The 21595-nt window shown below is 38.5% G+C and overlaps 1 protein-coding gene across 1 annotated transcript; it reads right to left on the bottom strand.

Annotated features, from left to right (window-relative positions):
• Nucleotides 1-1565: 1565 nt before the first annotated feature.
• On the bottom strand, nt 1566-13907 carry entpd3 (ectonucleoside triphosphate diphosphohydrolase 3). The gene is made up of 10 exons (XM_071469213.1): nt 13752-13907; nt 10256-10393; nt 9645-9762; nt 9178-9337; nt 7992-8151; nt 7663-7890; nt 6689-6952; nt 6495-6605; nt 4461-4598; nt 1566-3697 (listed from the first exon to the last, which is right to left on the bottom strand). Exons 2-10 carry the CDS (start codon nt 10388-10390, stop codon nt 3509-3511), a joined length of 1503 nt encoding a protein of 500 aa, XP_071325314.1. The 5' UTR covers nt 10391-10393; nt 13752-13907; the 3' UTR covers nt 1566-3508.
• Nucleotides 13908-21595: the final 7688 nt, after the last annotated feature.

Raw genomic sequence — 21595 nt, 5'->3', positions numbered from 1 at the left:
ATGGGACAAAAAAATCTTCTTTAATGCGACTTGTGGAAAGGGTGAATCCACTGCTCCCTGGAAAATGCAGTTTGGTTTAATCATGGGATAAAAGTTCTGTTTCTCCATTGCATTTGTATTCTTTTTTATTTGTTTGTTTAGTTTTTTGGTCATTTTACCTTCAAATTTTTTACTTTTATTTTTATTTTTATTTTTTGCTTTGCCTGCTTTGCTTGTGTCACTGCAAAAAGAAAAGTCAAAAAAAGGAACATGTCCAACTTTGAGAAAAAGCAGAAAAAAAAAACGCAAGGGTTTTTAAATGTGCAAAAAGCAATAGTTTTAGTAAAACTGTTGACAGTTTCCTGAGTCTTTCTTAACTGTTGAATAAACGCAGCCTCCAGGTGGCATATTTTATACCAAAGATGAAGAAACTAAATAGAGAAGAGATCTTCCTTATGTTGCAGATTTTTTTTTCTTGCTTTTCACGCTGTTGGTGTGTGAGATGATTTTATCTGTGATTGAGAACATGCAGGAGGTGTCAATCACAGTTGCCTCAACCAGTAGAGGGTTCTCTGAGATGTTTTGTATGTCGTGATCAAATGTGATGATCTAAAGTGGCAACAGAACATCTGTTGAGAGGCTAGACACCCTGCGGTATGGAGATATTGAAAGCAGTAGCTATATTATTGGAAATAAGTTGGTGTAGTATATTTTAAGTGGCGAAGAGGCTGAAAAGATGTTAAATCCTGTGGAATCCTGGTGTGTCCTGTTTAAACCTTTGTACACACTAACTACACTGTCCTCAGGCTGCATTGACCAATCTCATCCTAAATGCCGACACTGGCTTCTGTGGCTCATTATGACGGCTTCCCGAAAAAGACTCTTAATGATTTTGAAATTCATATTTTCAACTCACTGTTTTACTTACACCGTTGTCTTGCCAAACACAAGCCACTGAAAATGTGAGCAGAGCGATGATTCTCTGTAAGATGAAAGGGCATTTCTGTTGAACAAAATCATTTCAGCTTATGTATATTCTCCTAAAAGGACAAGGAGATATTATTTTTCTTTTTGTGTTGCCTTTTTTTTTTTTGTCTTTTTTTGAGAACTGATTATGATATGTGAGCTGCTAAACACTTTTCAGTATTGGGGATTGAGACTGTCTTGTATTGGGTGGGTGTGGAAGAGGTGCGTCCCCAGAATGACTGTAATTGACCATTTTACGCCGGGATAAAGACGATCATTTGCACTGAGTAAGAGTGCATGAGTTGAGAACAAAAAGCAAAAAGGAAAAAAAAAAAAAAAGAGAGAAAACACTAAATGGACTTTAACTGGCTGAAGCTGGCTCTGAGGTCACATCCTCAAAGCCCCACCAACCTGACTCTCCACCAATGAAAGGAAGCTAATGGAAACATAGGATGAACAGAAGAAGCATGGTTCAACCAAAATCAAGCAGATACAAACCTCTAACTGAGAGTAACCTATTGAAAGATGAGAGAAAGAGAGAGCGTAGAGAAAGCGAGAACAAAAGTAATATTTATGAGATCTTTTTTTGTACAGGTGTGTAAAAGAAGATGCAACAGAAATAACTTTGATGATGCTATTTTTTTATTTGCTTGGTCACCATGCCTCCCATGTCTTTCAAATTGTGATTCTGAGAGTGTCTGTAGAAACAGTGGATATTGCTGTAGTTCCAAATGTCTCTTTTCTTTTTGTTTTCTTTTTAGACAAATCTTTCAATAAAAAAAAACATGTTTAAAACAGCCAACACCCATCTTGTATATTCCGCAAGTACAATGCAGCACCACTAGAGTGCACTGTTGTTTACAGTTTAAGTGAAAGCTTTCTGTGTTCGCGTATGTGTTTGTTTGAGCACAGTTTTAACAAGACACCAGGGATTTTACAGTTGGTCAGTTGACAGACATAAAATGTAGGCATGTAGATTCAAACAGGCATAATTATACTCTGCTAATTCAATTACAGTTGAAGAAGGAGATGCCTGTGGTTTAAGTGTTTAGTATTAAATTAGATACCATGCTGAGCTGATTACATCTGTAAGGTAAGTAATGATGCAACAGCCACAAAGCGTACAGTTAGTAGTTAAGCTTATTATATACTGTAAAGAGAGAGAAATATCACAATGGACCCAGTAGAGTCAGTGCATCATATGAGAATCATGCATATCCTCTCATCCTCTCAGTTGCAAAGACAACAACATCACTGAAACACAATTAGACTGAATGTATACAGGATGGCAGATGACACACTTATATTTTGTCAGTGAAATGTTTTGGATGTTCTTACAATCAGATTCAGATTACAATCATTTATGCCACAGGGCTTCTGTGGCTGATTTACTCACTCATCTTGAAAACTGACAAATGGAGTTGATACAAAAAAAAAGAAAAAAAAAATCCAATTGACATGTTGTCATCAAACTTTATAACTGTAGACTTTTTTCTGCTAATTACATTTCTCATGAAAGGCCACATATTGACACAAACAGACATATTTCATATTATATAGGGACTGTGTATATCCACAAGTAGTACAGACTTAAAACCTCCCTGGGCATGGAACAACACCAAGTTAGTATATGAATATGATGCACTGTATTTCATGGTTAAAAAAACAACACTTGAAACTGTTGTAGCACTAAATAATTTTCATTAACTAGTTGCTGGCTGCAGTCCCAAACTCGACTTGACTTGATGTAACATGTATTTAGTTTGCAAAAACATAAGAAAACAATGGCAAATTGCACATTCATTACAATATTTATTCAGTAGATTTTCATTCAATAAATGAAGAGTATTACTGTGTAGTGATACACAGTATGAAACTACAATAGAGCCATAGCAATGTGCTATCATTTTGTATGTAAAGTAAATGCATTCAGTGCAATTATGTGTATAAAACAGGAAACAAAGCATAGTCAATTATTGATTTAATACGTCATGCTTTTTGCCTGAGGGGTCCATGTGTTTATGCGAGCACACGAGTGTTAATGCACATATAGAATCTCATTTTAAGATTACACAGTTTTGAGATTAAACAATGTGCAACAAGAAAGAACACATGGGCATTTCTGGGTGCTCCTTCATCATTTGTGCATCATTAAGTTGACCACTGTGTCACCCTTTTACCTGGAAAACATCAACCATCCTATTACATAAATCAATGTGAGTTTCCCTGAGGTACAAGTGAACTAAGTTTTTAAAATAGTTTTTACAGCTGTTTTTTTTTTTTTGTTTGTTTTTTTTTTTTTTTTTTACCGTCTCAGAGAAACCAGATTCACATCCGAACCTAGCTCAAAGACTCAAAGACCCTGCATGGATACACAGTGAGAGATTTTCATGTCAAGGCTTCAGTTTTCAGAAGTTCCCACAATTGAAGTAGAAGGCAGTAAATGGCTCAGGCTGAAAAATAAAAAACAACTTAGTAACTGTAACACTCTCCAGTTACTTTGAGGATTACATCAGCCCCCAAAGCTATCAGTGGCAGATCATTCCCTTTGTAATTTACACTCTCAGTAGCAGGTGCGTACGAGTATGATGAAAACTAACACAACAGTGACAATGGTTAGAGCTGAAAATAGAAAGATAAGGCCGGCAAAGACCCCATTTGCCATGGGGGAGATTTGTTTCACTTCAGACGGGATCATGTTGGACATACTCAGCATGTAACCCAAACTCCAACCTATGCTGGTTTTCTTTACCTGAGGAGAAGAGAAGAGATTTTCCACTTATCTCACAGTGAATTGACATGCATGCTGTCAGTCAGCTAAAACATCACTTTGCATGTCTAGAGAAGCTGAGAATGTCACACAGTTACAGCTCTAGGGAAAAATATGAGTCATAACCCCCAAAGAATAGCCCTGTGAAGAATCTAAGTGTGTCTGTTCAGTAACTTCCTCTAAAAGGACCTATCAGACTCCCAGACACTCAAACAACATTACATAGTACACACAGCACACTAACTCTCTTGTTGGTGGGACTAAAAATCGAGATGATTGCCAGCTGTTGAGGAACGTTCTTGTGCAAAGGGTAACTGCCATGCAATTTGGAAACTGCGGTTGTAATGTGTGACTATGATTCATGAGTGTCACAGACCAGGAATCCCCGTCTTCTTCTGAGGGAGTTCCATTGTAAAAGACGTTGCGTACCCCCAGGGCATCCCGGAGCAATACATTGCCTGGCTTACACTCAACCTTTTGAATGCAGATGATTGGTATGTCAGCCATCCATCTTTAATGGGCCTCATTTCCAGTTGTGTATGTTAAAGGATGTTAATTGTTGTTTGAGTGCTGGTGACAGCTCAAACGCAACAACTCTCATTAACTCTCATTGCTATATTAGACATATTCTGATGGATGTATTTTTATTTTCCTTCTTTAAATATGAGTAATATTTTGCAAGAATATGGGAACGCAGAAATGTCTGAATGGTGAAAATTATGTTGTGTTTTTATGTTCAACCAACCTCTCTTTCAAAGTGAATGTTCCTCCACGTCTCTTCATCAAACTTGTATCCATCTGCCAGCATAGTGAAGACGTAGTGAGCTGCGTAACAGTAAGTCTTAAGGTATCTGTCAGAGATCCAATACTTTTCTTGTCTCAGCTGAAAGGAAGAGAAACAGAGATCAGAGCCTGTGATTAGGAAGAATGATGATACAAGTGAATGAAAATGAATGATATTGGCGAAATATCAGTTTTGCAGTTAGGATGAAGATGAACGACCAAGACAAGACAAAGACAAAACAATGTGTAATCGTGACTGAATTCAATTTACAAATAATAACTATATCACTGTTCTATATGCCTAAGTTGTATACATCTACTTTCTTAGGAAGTCCAGTTTTGACACCCTGTTTTAAGAGGAACACCAACACTAAATCACACAGAAACAAGAAAATGCTGTCACACAGCTTGCCACACCTCAGTCAGGGAAGTCAAGGCAGGTATGCTGCCTGAGGCTTTCTTTTTTTCCATGGAACTTGGAAACACTGCATAATTACTGTTTCTGCACATTTTTCTGTTCCTGTGTCTGTCCATTTCTTCTCTTCCCTCATTGCTCTCTTCACCTCTGCGTTTTCTTCTTTCTATGTTTCCATTCACTTCATTCCTTCATTCTTACCCTACCATCTCATCCTTGCCTCTCTTCTTTTCCACCTTTTCCCCTTCCTTAAATTTGCAGTGTTATTTATTGCTGCAGTGGAGACAAAAGGCAAAACTGTGCAGTAATTTCAGCTATATTTACATGTGAAATGATAATTGGAGAGAAAGTTTAAAGCTCATTCACATCAGCTCCACTGCAGTCAGAATAGAGATGTGGCTGTGGGGGGATACTGATGACTCTCTTGTACAGAAAGTTGCCAAGGTTTGTTTCCAGGTGTTTGTTTTGAAAAAAAGTATATATCTAAAGGGGTCTGAAAATTCTACTAATCTAGCAACAAAGGTGCTAAGTTGGCAACAGTGCTCATCTGCACCAACTCATTTTGAAAGCGCAACAGCCAATGAGGAAACTACGACACTCGGCTGGCCAACCAACCAATGATGTAATCTCATAACTCAGTCATAGCATTCGACTGACCAGTGGTCTAACTTTATCACTCACTCAGCCAGTCACTCAGTCACTCAGCCAGTCAGATCATGGACATTTGCGTTTATAGAGCTGACCCCAGTGTTGTGGTCTTAGCCAAAAATACAATGATCAACATTTAAAATGCTGTGTTATGAAACTGTTTTCCTTTTAATACCATATATGCAGGAAAGTGCGTGGAGATTTATGAACTGCGTGTTTCCTCTTCATCTATACAAACCAAACTTCAGGAAAGAGGAAGTTGCTCTGGGCGACATGATAGCAGAATGGTTAGGGCGCATAACATAGGGGCGCAGATGCCCTGAACAGAACATCCTCGGTTCGACTCCCTTTGCTGCATGTTATTCCCTCACTCTCTCTCCCTGTATTTCCTGTCTTTCCACTGTCTCTGTCCAATAAAGGCATGAAAAATGCCTGAGAAGTGGCTCTCAGCCTGACACGGACTCTGTGATGAGTTGGTTTGAGTCTTTACTAAACAAGAGGATCTGATGTGAACCAACTGTCAGTGCTGATGGCGAAAGTTAAGTACAGTCAGAGACAGCAGCTGAGCCTGAACCTTGCCTACAAAGAAGGTGAGAGGCAGGAACCGGAGGCCTGAGAATGAGGTCAGGTCACCACAGGACTCCTGAGAGAGAATATGGACAAGAAAATTCCTCCAAACATATGTGTCTTTCTGTTAAGAAAATACAACTATGACTAATATTTGGCTGCTTATTGATTGGTTGGTTGTAGGAGAAGACCAGGGTCAGAATATAAGGAATTTGGCATAGCTGATGAGCTACAAGGGCAGGTCAAGGAGTGCTAGAAGGGAAAGAAGTGGAGCATGCGAACCCAGGTCCAGATCCTGGATATGGCAGCTTCCTTCCAAAATTCATTTCTTAGTACTATGGTTGTGTACTAGTTTGAAGAACTTACCACTGTCCAATGTGTGTGGCAGAATTTCCTAACCGAGGAGTTGAATTGATGAAGATCGGATGTGCCATTCATCAGCAGAGCCCTAGCAGTGAAGAAGAATCCAGCATATGCCTGGAAACAGCAGAAACATGGAGTAAGTTGTTCTGTGTCTTCATCTGCCTTCTTTCACGTGTTATATTTACACTGTGTGTTACCATAAACTCTCCCGTGACTGGTGGCTGCTCGACCCCGTCAAAGGAACACTGGGATGAGGAACAAGTCTCGAAATCAAATATGGACTTCACAATGCTCCCGCATTTGTCTGAGTCAGGAACTCCCACCATGTAGATTTCTTGATCTGGATCATAGTTTTTTGGCTTCTTTGTGCACTCTGTGTCATAAATGAATGAGGCCTCATATGTGATGTTGAAACCTTCAGGGTAGCAGGGGTTCATAATGTAGGTTGGGTCAGATGATTCCTTGAACATTGAAAGGAGGAAGAAAATATCAAAAGAAGGAATGGAGGATGAGGAAATCAAAACTACAAGACAAAGTTGGACAGGAAGAGATGAGAGGAGGTAATACATTTACAGACACATCATCTATACTGTATAGATAAAACATTACTTATTTACTTGAATAACACATTATCACATACAGGTTCTGATGTATTTACACACTTCAAAGATAACATTTGATACCAGGACACTATTGCAAATTCATACCTATTACCTATTCTCACAGCATTGCATATATCTCCTGCTACAAATACTATTAGTTTCAAGAATGAAGCTATAAGCTGCCAGAAATAATGCATTTCTTGCAGACTAACTTGACGACATTCACGGTCCGATCAATATTCTTAATGACATAATGCATCTTTGACTGGTCTCCCTCCTCCCTGTTAGCAGCTCAGGGACAGCAGTGTTCATTAATCAGTTCTTTACAGGGCCTTAATGGAGTATGACTTACACACGCATGCAAAACAAAGCACACATTCCCATTGCTGCATGCATTTAAACATGAAACTAAAAACACACAGAGAGAACAGGCTTAGGAAAGAACCACCACCCTTTTAAAGATTTGCCCTTCGATCAATTTCTTCTGTACACACACACACACACACACACACACACACACACACACAGACACACTATGCATGCAAAAGATAAGAAGAAAAGCAGTATACCTGCATTATTTTGTCCAGAATCCGCTTCTCAGCCTCATTTTTGCCATAACAGAGGAAACTATGTGTGTAGATGTTGTATGGGTAACCATACAGTTTGACATGCATGTAGTCTGGCCCTTTGAGATCATCCTGGACAACAAAGGCAATCTGGGTCGATGCTCCACCGAGGTCCATGGATCCTACTGTCTTTCCCCCTTCTGGGCGTACATAGGTGTTCCACAGGTTTTTCTGCAAGCATAATGGGAAAGGTAAGTATACGACGGAACAGTATATGATGAATGTGTGCTTGTGTAGCAGATACATCAGATAAATCAATGATAGTGTCTTACCTCTAAGAAGTTTCCCATTAGATAGTTGACAGTGACCCACCCATATAGTCCTTCCTCTTGACCAGAAATGATGGAGGCATTTTGGAAGGAGAAAGGCAAAGAACTCAGGTATTCTCTGAGACTTGCCAGGATTTCATCGGATCTCTGTTCATCCCTCTCACTTATGGCAAAAAAAGAAATAGAATTTCAGATCTCACTGTCAGTAGCAGTCCAAAATGGAAACTGTGGCATGAAGGGAATAGTATGACATTTGGGAAAATACACATTTGCTTTCTTGTCAAGTGCTAGATATGGAGACTGATACCAGTTTCATTTCTGTTTACTTAATATTAGCATATAGACTGACAACAAGGAGAGAGAGCTAGCCTGGCTCTGTCCAGAGGTAAATCCAAGCCTCATCAGTAACTTTAAAGCTCAGTAATTAATACCTTTATATCTTTGTTTGTTTAATACATAGAAAACAATGACCTCCTGGGGTAATGGACGGCGCAGTCTTTTTGCTAAGCTAAGCTAGTCGTCTTTGGCTCTATCTTCATATTTACCATACAGTCATTGGATTAATATCAACCTTCTCATCTAACTCATGGGGAAAAAAAATCCACATTTCCCACATTTCCCATAATGTCTACGATGACAACAACCCATGTAACATCCATATGCTTTAAAGAAAGGATTTGCATAAATCTAAAATATGGAGTATTTAGACTTCAGGCATTTTCACACTGATTTCTATGAAACTGAAGCAAGTCACACAAAACCAAAACAAACCTACTGGATATTTTTCTGTGCTGATATTTGTATCTATTCAGGGCAGTCCAGACAGTACAAGTACCACAGAACAGGTGGAGCAGAGTGAAGGATCAAATCAGCCCATGGACAAGTGGCATGAATTTGATGACCTTTATAGCTCAGTAACAATCTCATGCACACATCCACTGCTGTGAGAGGAACCCATATTTGGACCTCCCAACTTCCCAATCACTGTTACACTATCTGAGCTTTTGAAAGCTGCCCAAGCCTGCAGTCTAAACATGTTTTTACTGCTCAGTAGTGGGAAGAAACATATGGTGCATGAATGAGGTTAAATTTCTCTGATCCATCCTACCACTCTCCAATGGCCTCGGTGAAGGTGAGAAAATATCTCAAAATGTCAATGATTTTTGACAATGATTTTTGGTTTTCTTACCGTAGCAGTCTCATTCCAGCTGTAGCTCCTAGAAAGAGGGGTGTTTTTTTATGTTTTTCTGAAGGAATGATTTTTATGATTTTGTCCATGCAAACACCGAATGCTTTCCAGGATTCAGCGTCTTTCTGTGGGTCAACTTTCATCTCTGAGATACCATCACCTGTGGGCATAAAGCCAAGTTTAGATTATATTCATACTGGCCATGAAAACATGAAGTCAAGTGCCTGAGTAAATGTATTTCTAACATTTTTCTTATGTCTCATGGTGAAGTTGCGTCTCATTTCAAAATGAAAATACGCTGTGGCTTTTTTTATTAATGAAGAGCAACTTCACTGCAGAATGTATTCAAATTTATTTTGAAGTAATTTTATTCACTTCATAATCTTTTCATGCATTTCTTTTATTTTTTTATGTTTTACATACAAAAGCTGCAACGTGCTCTTCTTGTAGTTGAGACAATGACTCACCAGCGACTCTACAGTTCATTATCTCAGTCACTACTCCCGTTTCATTCTGCTTCTCCCCGGGCCAAACGTACAGGTACACACTGGAACGAGATGAACCCGAGTCTATCACTATTCCATACTGAGGAGAAGAAGAAAGAAAGAAATTCTTTTCAAGGTCACATTTTTCATATAGCCTATACAATTGACTTCTTACCCTGCATAATGAAAGATCTAAAAGCCTTAAATGATGTTGTTAATCTGACAAAGAGCTGAGATGCTGAAGATTGTATTAAACAACAGAGCAGCTGCTGTTACACCCACCCACCATCACCGTTTAAAAAAAACTACACATGGTTCCTTCAGGACCACCATCCTTCACCAAACAGATGAGGAAACGTCTGTCCCTCACCCTGACATCTGGATAATGTCTCGCAACAGCTTATACTCACAGCTGAGAGGGTGTTGGCTAAAGTATGTGTTTGTATACCAGTCTCTGTCACACTCTCTGTATATGGATGTGTGTTAAGTACTTTAATTAACTTTTACTTTGTTATAGTGAAGAAAATCTACAGCTAGAGTTTAAGTGTCCATAAGACGTGTGGACATTTGTGCATGTGCAGGTGAGCGCTCACCTCTGAGCTGTACTCTGTAGAACCCCAAGTGTCCTGGATGACAATAACAGCAACCAGGGCAGCAATACTGGCCAACAGCAGAAGCACCACCCCTGCTATGCGACACTTGTAGCCTACTTTCCGCTTAGACGCCATTTCCTGTTGGCAAGAAATGAGGTCAAAAAAAAAGAAAAAAAAGAAAAAAAAGAAAAGAAGTGTGGTTATTACTAAAACATTGTCAGCTCTCAAACTGATGACAGAGATGAAGTGATGATGAGCAATAATAGTACAAGTTAAATGGACAAACAAAATACCAGCACTCAGAAAAAAAAGCCTTTTTATTGTCGAGTAAATAAAGAAGATTATTTATCTGTGAGTGTTTGCATTTTGATTGTCCGTTTAGATTGCAGTGACTATGCATCTGATACATTGTTCAAGATATGCATGCTGCTACTCTCTTCTGCATCAATAATAGTAAATTTTATTTAAGCTGGAAATATTAACAGTATTGATGCACTGAGCAGCATCATCTAGTTTCACAAGCACATGAAAGAAAGAAACTCAGGAAAAATGTTACGAATTGAGACTGTCGGTCTGAATTGTTTACCTTTTATCATGGACATTGAGAGCCACAGTGACATACTTATATTACACAAAATTATGAGATGACATGAAATAGGAATTTGTTATATGCTTTTTTTATGATCTGCAAAGATGAACACCAGCAGCTTATAATTCTTTAAGGAAAGTGAACTGAGGGTTTCATGTCTGACTTAAGAGAGTTCTGGGGTTAACAGCTTTTGTTTGCCTGTCATCAAGAAGAGACCCTGAGAACAGCTGTTCAGACAGCATATTAGCTCTCAAAGGTCTTGAACGAGTTGGTTATATGAACTTGAACTGCAGGTGCAGATGGACTTAAATGCATGAATGATAACCTTGCCTGATGAATTATCTATTCATCTAATTTAAACACAACAATGATTGAGAGAGCTTGTTCAGAAAGAACTTTAGAGTGAAATTGTTTAGAGCTAAATAACACTAGATATAAAATTGCTTCCAGATTTTAATATTATACAAATCCTAGTTTACAGGGAAACCTGCCATTGGGGTTATTTACATTTGTTCCGCTCTTAGCCCTTCCTATTGGCTGTGAAGAGGCAGCCAGACATTCATCACTAAAACTTAGAACAAACAAACGTTCAGCTTCAGGCCAAAGATGAATTATCACCTCAGAAAAAAACAGACTATTTCAGTTAAATTTTGATCTTTTTCATAAACATGGCAAGCTAGAAACTGTTCTGTTTGAGTTTCAAGTTAATGCTCAATGACAGTAAACAGTTCGTTATGCCAGATCCACCATGTGTGCTGTGATGAAGAAAATGTACATAGGTAAAAAAAAAAAAAAAAGGAAAAAAAAAGAAAAAAGATTTCTCAAATGCAAGACTGTTCTTTTGGCCTCTCACATGCTTTTCCAATGTAGTCATACAGACATGCAACATGGCTGCAATTACAGGTCACAACACTGTAACACGAAATGCAGCTCTATGTGCTTGAACACAAACACTACATTTCTTTTTTTTCTAGTTTTCTGGTTTATTCTCCTTTCCTTCCATGTCATTCATACCTTCCTCCTCTAACTGTGCACATTGGTATGTGCACTATGTGAAGATAATCTATATTTAAAGCTACAACTAAGCTTAGCAATGTCATGTTATGCAATAGTAATGACTGAATATATTCTATTTGAAATAGTACAGGGGAAGCAGCATACCTCTCTCTATTGAGTCATGAATAAATAAATGAGTGTGAAAAAGAAAACAGCAATGAATATTATCCAAACATCCTTTGCTTTAACCTGTTATGTTGTTGCTGTTTTTTTCTTGTTTTTTGGGTTTTTTTTTTTTTTTTTAGCAATTGGTCGTCATGGTTGCAACATTGTAATTACAACCTTGTGTCTGTCTACAACCATTAGGTAGCACTGTGTCAGCCTCATCATCAAAGAGTTAGTGCACCACAATCATCTATCTGTCTACAGTTCACTTTTTCCACACGTTTACATTTCTCAGTATTTAATTTTAAGCTGTCAGAACCCAAAATAAATATTTGACTTCTCGAATATCAGCACACTGTAAAACACCTTATTGACAGTGTTTGCTATTGTTTGAAATTAAGACATTTTAAGTTACCACAGCAACATCAGTGAGCAGGTTGAAGCTGTTAGACAAGGTGTGATTAGAGTCAGGTCACATGTCAACAAGCATGTCTAATGTCTGGGACAGATGCTGTATTCCGTCTGCCTAACTCTCCACTTTCATGTATGAAATATCTGGTGACTTTTAGCTATAGTCTGGACTCTTTGGTATTCCACATTTATTATATGAAGACGAAGAAAAGAACTCTCTAACAGCACGGAGTAACATGAGCTCATTGATCTCTGGCTTTGCAGGGCGGCTGGTGGTTAGTCTAGTTAGTCAGTGTTGTCCTGCTGGCTCCAGGACACTTGAGTGATGTCAATAACTTTCAGCAGCTCCCCATGATTAGTAACCTTTTTTTTTTTTTTTTTTTTTTTTAATTCTCGGGGACTGAAATTACGTTTGTAGACAATATCTGCATTACTACAACTGAAGCAGCAGTAATTTGGTTTCTCCCATCCATGTAACTTATGGTTTTATGAGTCGTTCATGTTTTTTATGAGAGATCATGTGATTTCTCTTGGTTATGTTTTGCACTTCAATAAACATTATTGAATTGATTTACAATGCGTCACAAATTGGTGAAATGTGGAGACACACAGTAAAATTAAGTGAACTAACCAACAGAAATTAATAACTTGGTTTAAGTTTTTACTGTCATTTTGAATTCTGTAGTATATTTGTATTTTTTGCCTTAACAAAAGTGACTTTTGAGCAAAGCAACAATATTTCTACTTGAATATGATAACGTTAATGTTGACATATTATTGCCCCTTAATTAAAATATCTGACTCCTTTAGGATGGTGAAATTCTGGTCTGTCATTCATTTACTCTACTGCACCGTACATAACATAACATGCATATGCATTGATTAGTCTTAAAATCACCGCCACTACCTCTCTGCACAATGACCTCTCTCTCTACATTTGTGTGCAAGGTAAACTAAGTACCCAGAAGAATGAGCAAATCTTAACTAAAGTTTGCATCCACACTTCATCACTGACAACACCCACAGTGTCTCTGTAGACAGCCATGTGGAGCTGGTAATCAAACAACTCATACATAATGACACATGTTGTTGTTTCTGCTTGTAGGAACTGGTCCTCATGAGGTTGGGGAGTGAAGCAAAAGTAGTTCAACACTTACACACCCCAGCAGATCAGTTGGGAACATGCAAAGTTACACAATGAAGCGGACTTACCTGTGTGAATTAACCCTTTGAGCATCAGGGTTTTTTTTTTAATTCTTAGCAGATACATATTCTGTTAAGAGGTAAAAACATGCATGGGAGAGAGATGAAAGAGGAGGTCTGTTTGTTTCTTACCTTCAAGAGCTGCTTTGTAGATCCTAGTTGGGAGCAGGCGTGAGATGGTTCTGAAGAGGGGATGAAGACACACAGCAGGAAGCAAGGGAGCAGCAAATGAGGGGAGGGAGAGAGCGAGAGAGCAAAGGAGTGTGCAGTGAGTGTGAGACATCTAAAGAGTGATTGGTCTACAGGAACAGGAGTGGTGTACCCCAACAAAACAGAGAGTGAGAGAGAGAGGGAATATGGGAGGAGCAAAGCACACAAACTCCAGTTTTCACCACTCCCACCACACCAGTGCAACTGAGCAGCCAGTCCAGGAAATGCAGCTGGTAAGGGAGTGATGCAGGGCTGTTCCCTGTTCACCATCTGAGCCTAATGATTAAGTACAGATACAAGTATTTGTGAGTATGTATGAAATAATGTGAGAAGAGAGAGGGAGTGTGGTGGTCAAGTTAATTGTTGTAATCAATAAGTATTAAGTGCAGTGTGGCTGAGTATCTGCTGCATGAGTTATCACAGAGTCAGCTCTTATTGGATAGGCCTGAACTGAAGGACAATGGATACTGAGAGGCACAGGTTTAAGTACTGTATCAGCAGTCAAGGAGTGTTTTGGTATTTGCCAAACTTTGAGTCACTTTTCTCTCTAGCGTAGTGCTGTGGTGCAAAGGGGAAACTGTGCTATTATTCTGTATATTTGTTTTGTTTTCGGAGGCAGACAGTAAAGAGCTGAGAGCACATTGTTAATGGTTTCCAGTGTTGTTGTATGTGCACACAGACATGTCTGGATTTTGCAGCACTTTCTGGAAAAGTGAGAAGTGCATAATACCACATTAGAGGAAGTGGAGAGTCCTCAGAGTGCATCAGCCTCCAAAGTCTGATCAACAGCCAAAACAGTTTCTACAAGTTCAGACAACATACCTAAACAATCCTGTATTACTCTTTACTCAACGTGGCTTCATTTATTTATTTGTGTGCTGATCCATTTATTAATTATAACACTCACTCAGCCACTCACTAGGGACCATACTCGTTCATCAACTTCTCTTCTACACTTGACCACAATTATTTGCAGTTCAGGAAGTAGAGACGCTCATATAGGGCAGCAAAAACTTTGCAGGAGGAAAAAAATGAATTTAGCAAAAACCACACTGTCCTCTGTGCAAAGTCAACTGACTATGGTCACAAGGGTCGCTCCTCAGCGTCTGACAACAGTTGTATAATGTCCTCTGTGCCTCTGTGTTGTTTGAAAGCTATTTGCATTTACCAGGTAGGGAGGACCAAACAGAGAGCTTCATGGGAAATACAGAATCCAGCATTTTTGGAGCTTGACCCTTTTAAGTGACTGAACGTCTGCTGTTTCAGTTTTCACTATTTGGGTTTTTTTTTTAGTTCTCTTTTAAGTCCTTCAACTTTATGGAGGAGCAACACTAGACAGCTGGAATGTACCTTTAACATCTCAATCAGGCTTTAGTTGCCATGAGTGGATGTTGTAGAGGAGACAAATAAAGATTGTTTGTAGTCAACATTTTGCATGTTTGGTATAAACATTTAGCACATATGATGAATAAGAATAAAGTTTCAAAGATTATTAGAAAACAGTTTTCAGATACATTTAAAATGATAGTTTGGGGACAGAGCCCAGTTCCACAAGGTTCTAAATCAAAAAGTCAAACTAAGCCTTGGGCTAACTGCACTTAGCCTGAGCTATAGCTCCAGGTTTACAACCTCTCTGAGCTAACTTGTGAACAATGAATGTGAACACTCAAGGGTGTGAGGATCTTGCAGATGGTCTCACTTTGCCTCCACTCTGCACTTAGGTTCATGTCATGTTTCTGATTTGACAGATTCATCATGTTTTTTTTCCATTTTTTTTGGGCAATACATTCTAGTACTGTAGTAGCTGTTTACAGTATAACCAGATCTGTTCTCCAGCCTCACCCACTGCCCAGACAGGGATCATTCTCTCTTCTCTTCTCTTCTCTTCTCTTCTTGGCTGTGGTTGCTTTATGAATCTAGTGGATTGTTTAACATTTCAGCATGTGGGTGGTCTTCTAGTGTCTGGACCATCTACAAAGAAGACACTGATAGGGCCAGTTCAAGTGAATTACATGTCTGTTTCAGTGGGCAGTGAATGAACATAAAGTATTTTTAGCTGCCTAACGTGAGACCTGAAACCCACTGGTCTGAACAAAACGGAAAGATGGAACGCTGAAAATTAGATTTGCACTGAGAAAGGAAATAGAAGAAAGACAGGGAGCTCCTATTTAAGTGTATGTGTTTCAAGCCTCCTGGATACAGATTACATACCTACAGCAGTCTTACTATAGGATTTCCACTAACCTGTTTGATGCTGAGGTGAAGCCATTCCAGCATCGCTGTCTTGAACATGATTTATGAGCAACTTCTGCCTTGTTAACATCCTGCAGCCCTAATGTAGGACAGATGTTGGAGCTCACCAATCTATAATACTGTGCATATCCCTGAAATCTAATATCCTTTACATCTGTGTTTGATGGTGTTAGGAGCTATCAGCTCCTCCTTCCCCACATTTTGCCGATACACTGTTACATGCACTTTACTACACTGTTTAATGGAAAAGTGTGTATTGTGTCTCTTGCATTCTCACGCATGTGCACTACTGCAGATACAAACAACATATGGGACTCCCTCTGAAAAACACTGTAACTATATCTGATCATTTGAAACAGCAAATATTTTTTGAAATTAACATGTCATCATAATGAGCAGTTGCAAAATGTTTACATTGCACATGTTCACATGAAGCATTTACTGTCAACATATTTTATTTGTTTTCCCTATAATACCTGCCCATGGCAACTAAAGCAGCATGTTGAAACGTGACAAAATAGTTTGTTCACTTCACTTTCACACAGGATGATGAACAAATAATAATTCTATAATAAATAATATATAATAATAAATCATACTTTTTAAAAAAACGTATTTAAGTATTGTAACTATACCCTATTTATACACTGTCCCTGTTCCTTCATTGTGATTTATGCTTTACAACAGAACTCCAGAATCAAAGAAAATGATTGTATGAAAACAGTGTTTAATCATATGCATTTTGCAGCTATGCTCCTGTGTTCCCTGATATTTTACTGCATCTGTGCTGTGAAAATATAACAATGAACATGTGATTATGATGTGAAAATAATAAGAACTGATAAAATAATATAGCTTAATGTAGCCTAGGGCTGTAGCCTGCCCTTATGGCCTCCTAGAAATACAATCTTAGCTGTGAGTTCCATATTATATTTGGTTGGTGCAGTAAAGCTGAGACCCAAATCAATTGTAGCTGCTCAGTTGTTTTGTCACCAGTAAATGTACTGTGAGATAATCAATCATTTTCAAGTTTATATGATTACTTTTTTTTCTTACTGTAAGAAAATGCAGACTTTATGAAAAATACCCCTACAGTATTTTATACTTACCAGTACTTAGCAGTTGTTTGAGACTGAACTGTAACTGTGTATAGCCTTCTTAACAATTGAGTGGCACTTCCATCAGCCTCACAGCATTACCAACTATACATTAAGACTGTTGATAGTTTGCTGAGATTTGGAAATCTGCCCAGAGAGGTTCATACTAATTGTATGTGTCTGATGCGGTGCTTTCAAAACACACTAAATACCCCGCCAGGAAATGTTGTGGCTGTTGTGGAAGAACAGAGGCACTTCAAATCCGCAGAAAGACCCAGGGCTTCACTATTCAAATATCTCAGTTCGAGCAGTGGGTGATAATGGGGTTTGCTCTGTTTCCTCCCACCACTCTCTCTCAATTGATTTCTTGCTCGTCTCTTGTTTGCTCTCCTACTTTCCTTCTGATTCATACTTTAACATTTGCCAAGACTCTTCGCCTCTTCTCCCTCTCTCCCTCTCAATTACAATACACAATTTGTTTGATGTATTCCATAATCAGAATATGAGAATCGATCCTATTCTGCAACCCAGCTATTTGAATGTATTCACCATAATTCATTATCATGTAGCTACTATCAAACTTGTTGCAATGTCATCTAAATGAATACGCTGACAATTATAATTAATTTTGAAGTATAAGCATGTCTGGGTCTTGTCTAACCAAAGACAGTGTCTCAGTGTTGAAGCTGTTCTTGCATGTTCAGAAAATTGAATAGACCCATACATACATGATCCATCAGGTCGCTAATGGGTGGTTTTCTAATGTATGAGCTGGTGCACTTCAGACCCAGTCCCCAGCATTTGACTTCACCCTCAGCCCCTCCCATCCTCTCATCTACCTCAAACCCAACCCAGTAGGGTCCACTCCCCTGTGGTAGCCACTGTGGTAGTGATATAGCCTCTACATGGTATGGAAAACTCTCCTCCGCTGACATTACAGAGAGAGCTCCAGAGGAAAGATGTAACACAACCCCATATCTCTTGCATACTAAAACTGTGAAATTACACCCATCACACCACTATTGAATTATCAAAAAGGAAACACTTATCCCAGTAGAAGTATAATTATTAGTGTTCACAGCAATTAGTGCATAGTTCAACACGAGGCATTAAATGTTGACCATGTAATATGATCTTTGAGGTCTCAGGGTAGTTGGGACTTCAAATTCAGTTATGTGCTGATGGCTGCTAGATTATAATGTTTTCCCATCTGATGTCTCGCAAGTGAAGAAATGTCTGTGGCAAGCATTAAGCCAATAACCTCAAATGATAGATATCTGATATGCTGAACCTAGTGTGTGCTAAACAGTGGAGCTGACGTCATATGTTGGACTGGACTACAACCGTGGGACTCTGACAATGTGCAATATGGATGTGAACAGCGCAATGCCAGTACTTACACCTCATAGTGGTTGCTTCTTTGGAAATCTAGAAAGCTAAAGTCAAAAACTGTCTAAATACTTATGGACTGCACCAGCTGCACTGTAATCTTCAGTCTGACACAACCTACTCCTCATCATTATCTTATTCAATGTAGTTATTTTTGTTGTCGTGAAAATTAATCTTATTAAGTCATTGTTTCATTTTCACGACAACAAAAATAACTACATTGATTAAGGCTTGCGATCATTTTCCCAAAAAATATCTGAGAACACTGAGCTTGTGTCTTATGCAGCAAGCTCAGTATACATGAGAGACCATGAATCCCCCCGCCCATTCTTATGGCCTTGGATGTTACATGAGCTGTATCTTTAACCCAACTGACCACTAGCAGAGTGCATCTCTCCAGAAATGACTTCTAATTTAGTTTTATGAAAAAAAATAAAAATAAAAGATTAAGAAAAAATGGCTTGTTGTCCGTATATAGAACCTCATAAAGCCTTTTACCACAGAACCCTAAAATGTTTGTTACCGCCAACAATTTACCATTGCACTCTTATAACACCATGACAGTTTAAAAAAAAATCCAAAATTGATGCTGCAGGACTAGATTCTTCCTTCTTCCTTGGTGTGTTATGCTAGTAGCAGCTTTAGCAGCAGAGATGAGACATAGGCTACAGATCTCTGACTCACTTTTTTCTAACTCAGCATCCCCGGATTTTCAAACTTGTAGTCTTCAACCCCAACCAACAGGCTTTATACTTGATACATATTTCATATATTCAGAAGCACTCCCAAATACCTGCAGACTTTGAATTCTAAAGTTTGTGGAGTTCCCCTTTAAATCTGCAATGACTGTTTTTTTTGGCTACTCAGGTCTTTTAATGGCTTTAGTTCTGACACTGTTTTAATTAAGGTACCTAAGACTGGTGTTTGCGTGGTGAGCTTCTATCTTTCTTTCAACTTAAAATCTGACGCAAAGGTGAAAAGCTGGGGTCTCGTAATTAAAAAAAAATCAACAATCACATATAACATACAGCAGGTTGCCACTGTCTGAGGAACATAGCTGTAACAATAAGATGAGCTCATAAAACATGCATGCTAAAACAGAGAAAAGACTGAAATGTAATAAAGTTCAATACATAGGCTTCCTACAAAAAGTGACACTCTTCTTGTTCCAAAAAATAAAAAGTGTTGTGAAGTCATCATGTGTGCTGAGACTAAAGCATCTACCATGTTGATTTATTCGTAGATTTTCAAAAGACACCCTACTCAAGAGTCAACAGACTATATCTGCACAGGGCCAAGGCTACACCTGTGATATTTGACAGCAGTTGAGTTACACTGTCTGTATGCATTGAATGTACTTCTCAGCAGTTACACAACACTGAAAGTTTAGCTGCCTGAAGTTCCTTTGCTTGGCAAAGTCACAGTAATCTACTACAGACAGACAGTGGCATCCACACTCAACATACAAATGACTGTGTCTTTATATAGCACACAGCAGTATGTTTAACCCAAAGATATATTGGCCGTGTAAAGGGCAGGTCATGTTTTGGTGTATATTCGTTCGTGTCAGTATCACGAGCATATTTTGGGATGTCGGTCACCCAATAACAACTGTTGTGCTGTCAGTTGATGGGAGATGTGACAGCTTCTCTCCTGTTTAATAGCACCCTCTTTTGGGCAGATCAAGAAACTGCAGCTCTCAATTCATTTTCACCCCTGGAAACAGATTTGAGTGGCATTGGAATTTATGCTACATAAATATAAAACAGTACATTGAGGTAGAGCAACACTAAAGCCTTGGCCAAGATGCATGAAAAAGCCACATGTACAAATGCATTTCTACCAGTGTAAAATATTCCTGTTGTTTTACAATGTACTAGTATTGAGTGCCTTCCATTGCTTTGTATCAATCCACTCATCACAAAGGTTGGTAGATTTGTGGTTGGTAGACCTATAGTAATTTTTGCACTGAGACAAATCACTCAGAATAGTCAGTAATGATAATGGCATAAAAAAGCACCACATAACAACAAAGAGGTTTTCACTGAAGGAGTATGTGTGACAATATTTTCAGCCATCTCAGTCAACATAAGAAAACTGTGCTGACATCATCCAACTAGTTCTCCCTCCTCTTGTCCATTAAATCCACTAAATATGTCACGATTTGGAAAATTATTTTATATTACACATTATATTAATGCGCTGTTTGTATTAAATAATACTATCTTTGGAATTTGGACATACAATTTGGGAATAGATGATGTAATATTGTTTCAATAAGATTTTGAGGCATTTTTTCAGTGTCGTGGTTTTAGTGCCGACTACTGCAGTACTCCACATTTTATTTCCAATAATAAAAGTATAAATTCTTAATGATAAATAAAAGAATATATTAGGTTTCATTCAATAACCCAACTAAGCAGTGTGTCTCGTTAAAGCACATAATTTATTCATACAGGTTATACAGTTCAAGTACGCTATCACAGGTACTTGAACAAGGATTTCTGTAATAGCATTGTTATGTTCTGTGTCTCATCATCCTAGTTTACAATTTAGTCACAACTGACCCCTTCTCTTTGGCTTTTCCCTCAGCCAGTTGTAATATGATAGTAGACATTTTACAGATCGCACAAATTTCTAGATAGATGCTAGAATTTCTTAATTTAGCTTTTGAAGCAAGTGAGTGAGCAAGCCATTAATGTTGAACAGTAATCAGAGGCTAAGAATTAACTTCTAATACTGAATCCTCATCTGTATTTATAGAATGCTGGCCTTTGTCCTCAGGGATTAAGATGCTCAGAGGCGGCTGAGTGGCACAGCACATTGGTTTGTAGTGTCTGTGTATATGTGTGTGTGTGTGCGTGTGTGTGTGTGTGAGTGCTGTCATCTTTAATTGAGCACATCACAGTAGAGGGAGAGCAGAACTATATCAGATTGCATTTTTATGACTTTCTCAGTAATGTACACATCACATGTAACCACAGATTGCACCCAATAGTTTGACATGACTTTCACTGGACTAAAATG

This window comes from Trachinotus anak, unplaced genomic scaffold, assembly GCF_046630095.1.
Source record: "Trachinotus anak isolate AG129_WGS33_773 ecotype Australia unplaced genomic scaffold, CSIRO_AGI_Tana_v1 ptg000032l, whole genome shotgun sequence".
Classification (NCBI taxonomy): domain Eukaryota; kingdom Metazoa; phylum Chordata; class Actinopteri; order Carangiformes; family Carangidae; genus Trachinotus; species Trachinotus anak.
This window is presented reverse-complemented; position numbering and strand designations above follow the sequence as displayed.

Coding starts and splice junctions, on each gene's coding strand:
- entpd3 (XM_071469213.1), bottom strand. CDS start 10,390: ATGGCGTCTAAGCGGAAAGTAGGCTACAAGTGTCGCATAGCAGGGGTG. Junction 6,606..6,688: donor CAGTCACGGGAGAGTTTATG/GTAACACACAGT, acceptor TGCTGTTTCCAG/GCATATGCTGGATTCTTCTT. Junction 4,599..6,494: donor GCCACACACATTGGACAGTG/GTAAGTTCTTCA, acceptor TCTTCCTTTCAG/CTGAGACAAGAAAAGTATTG.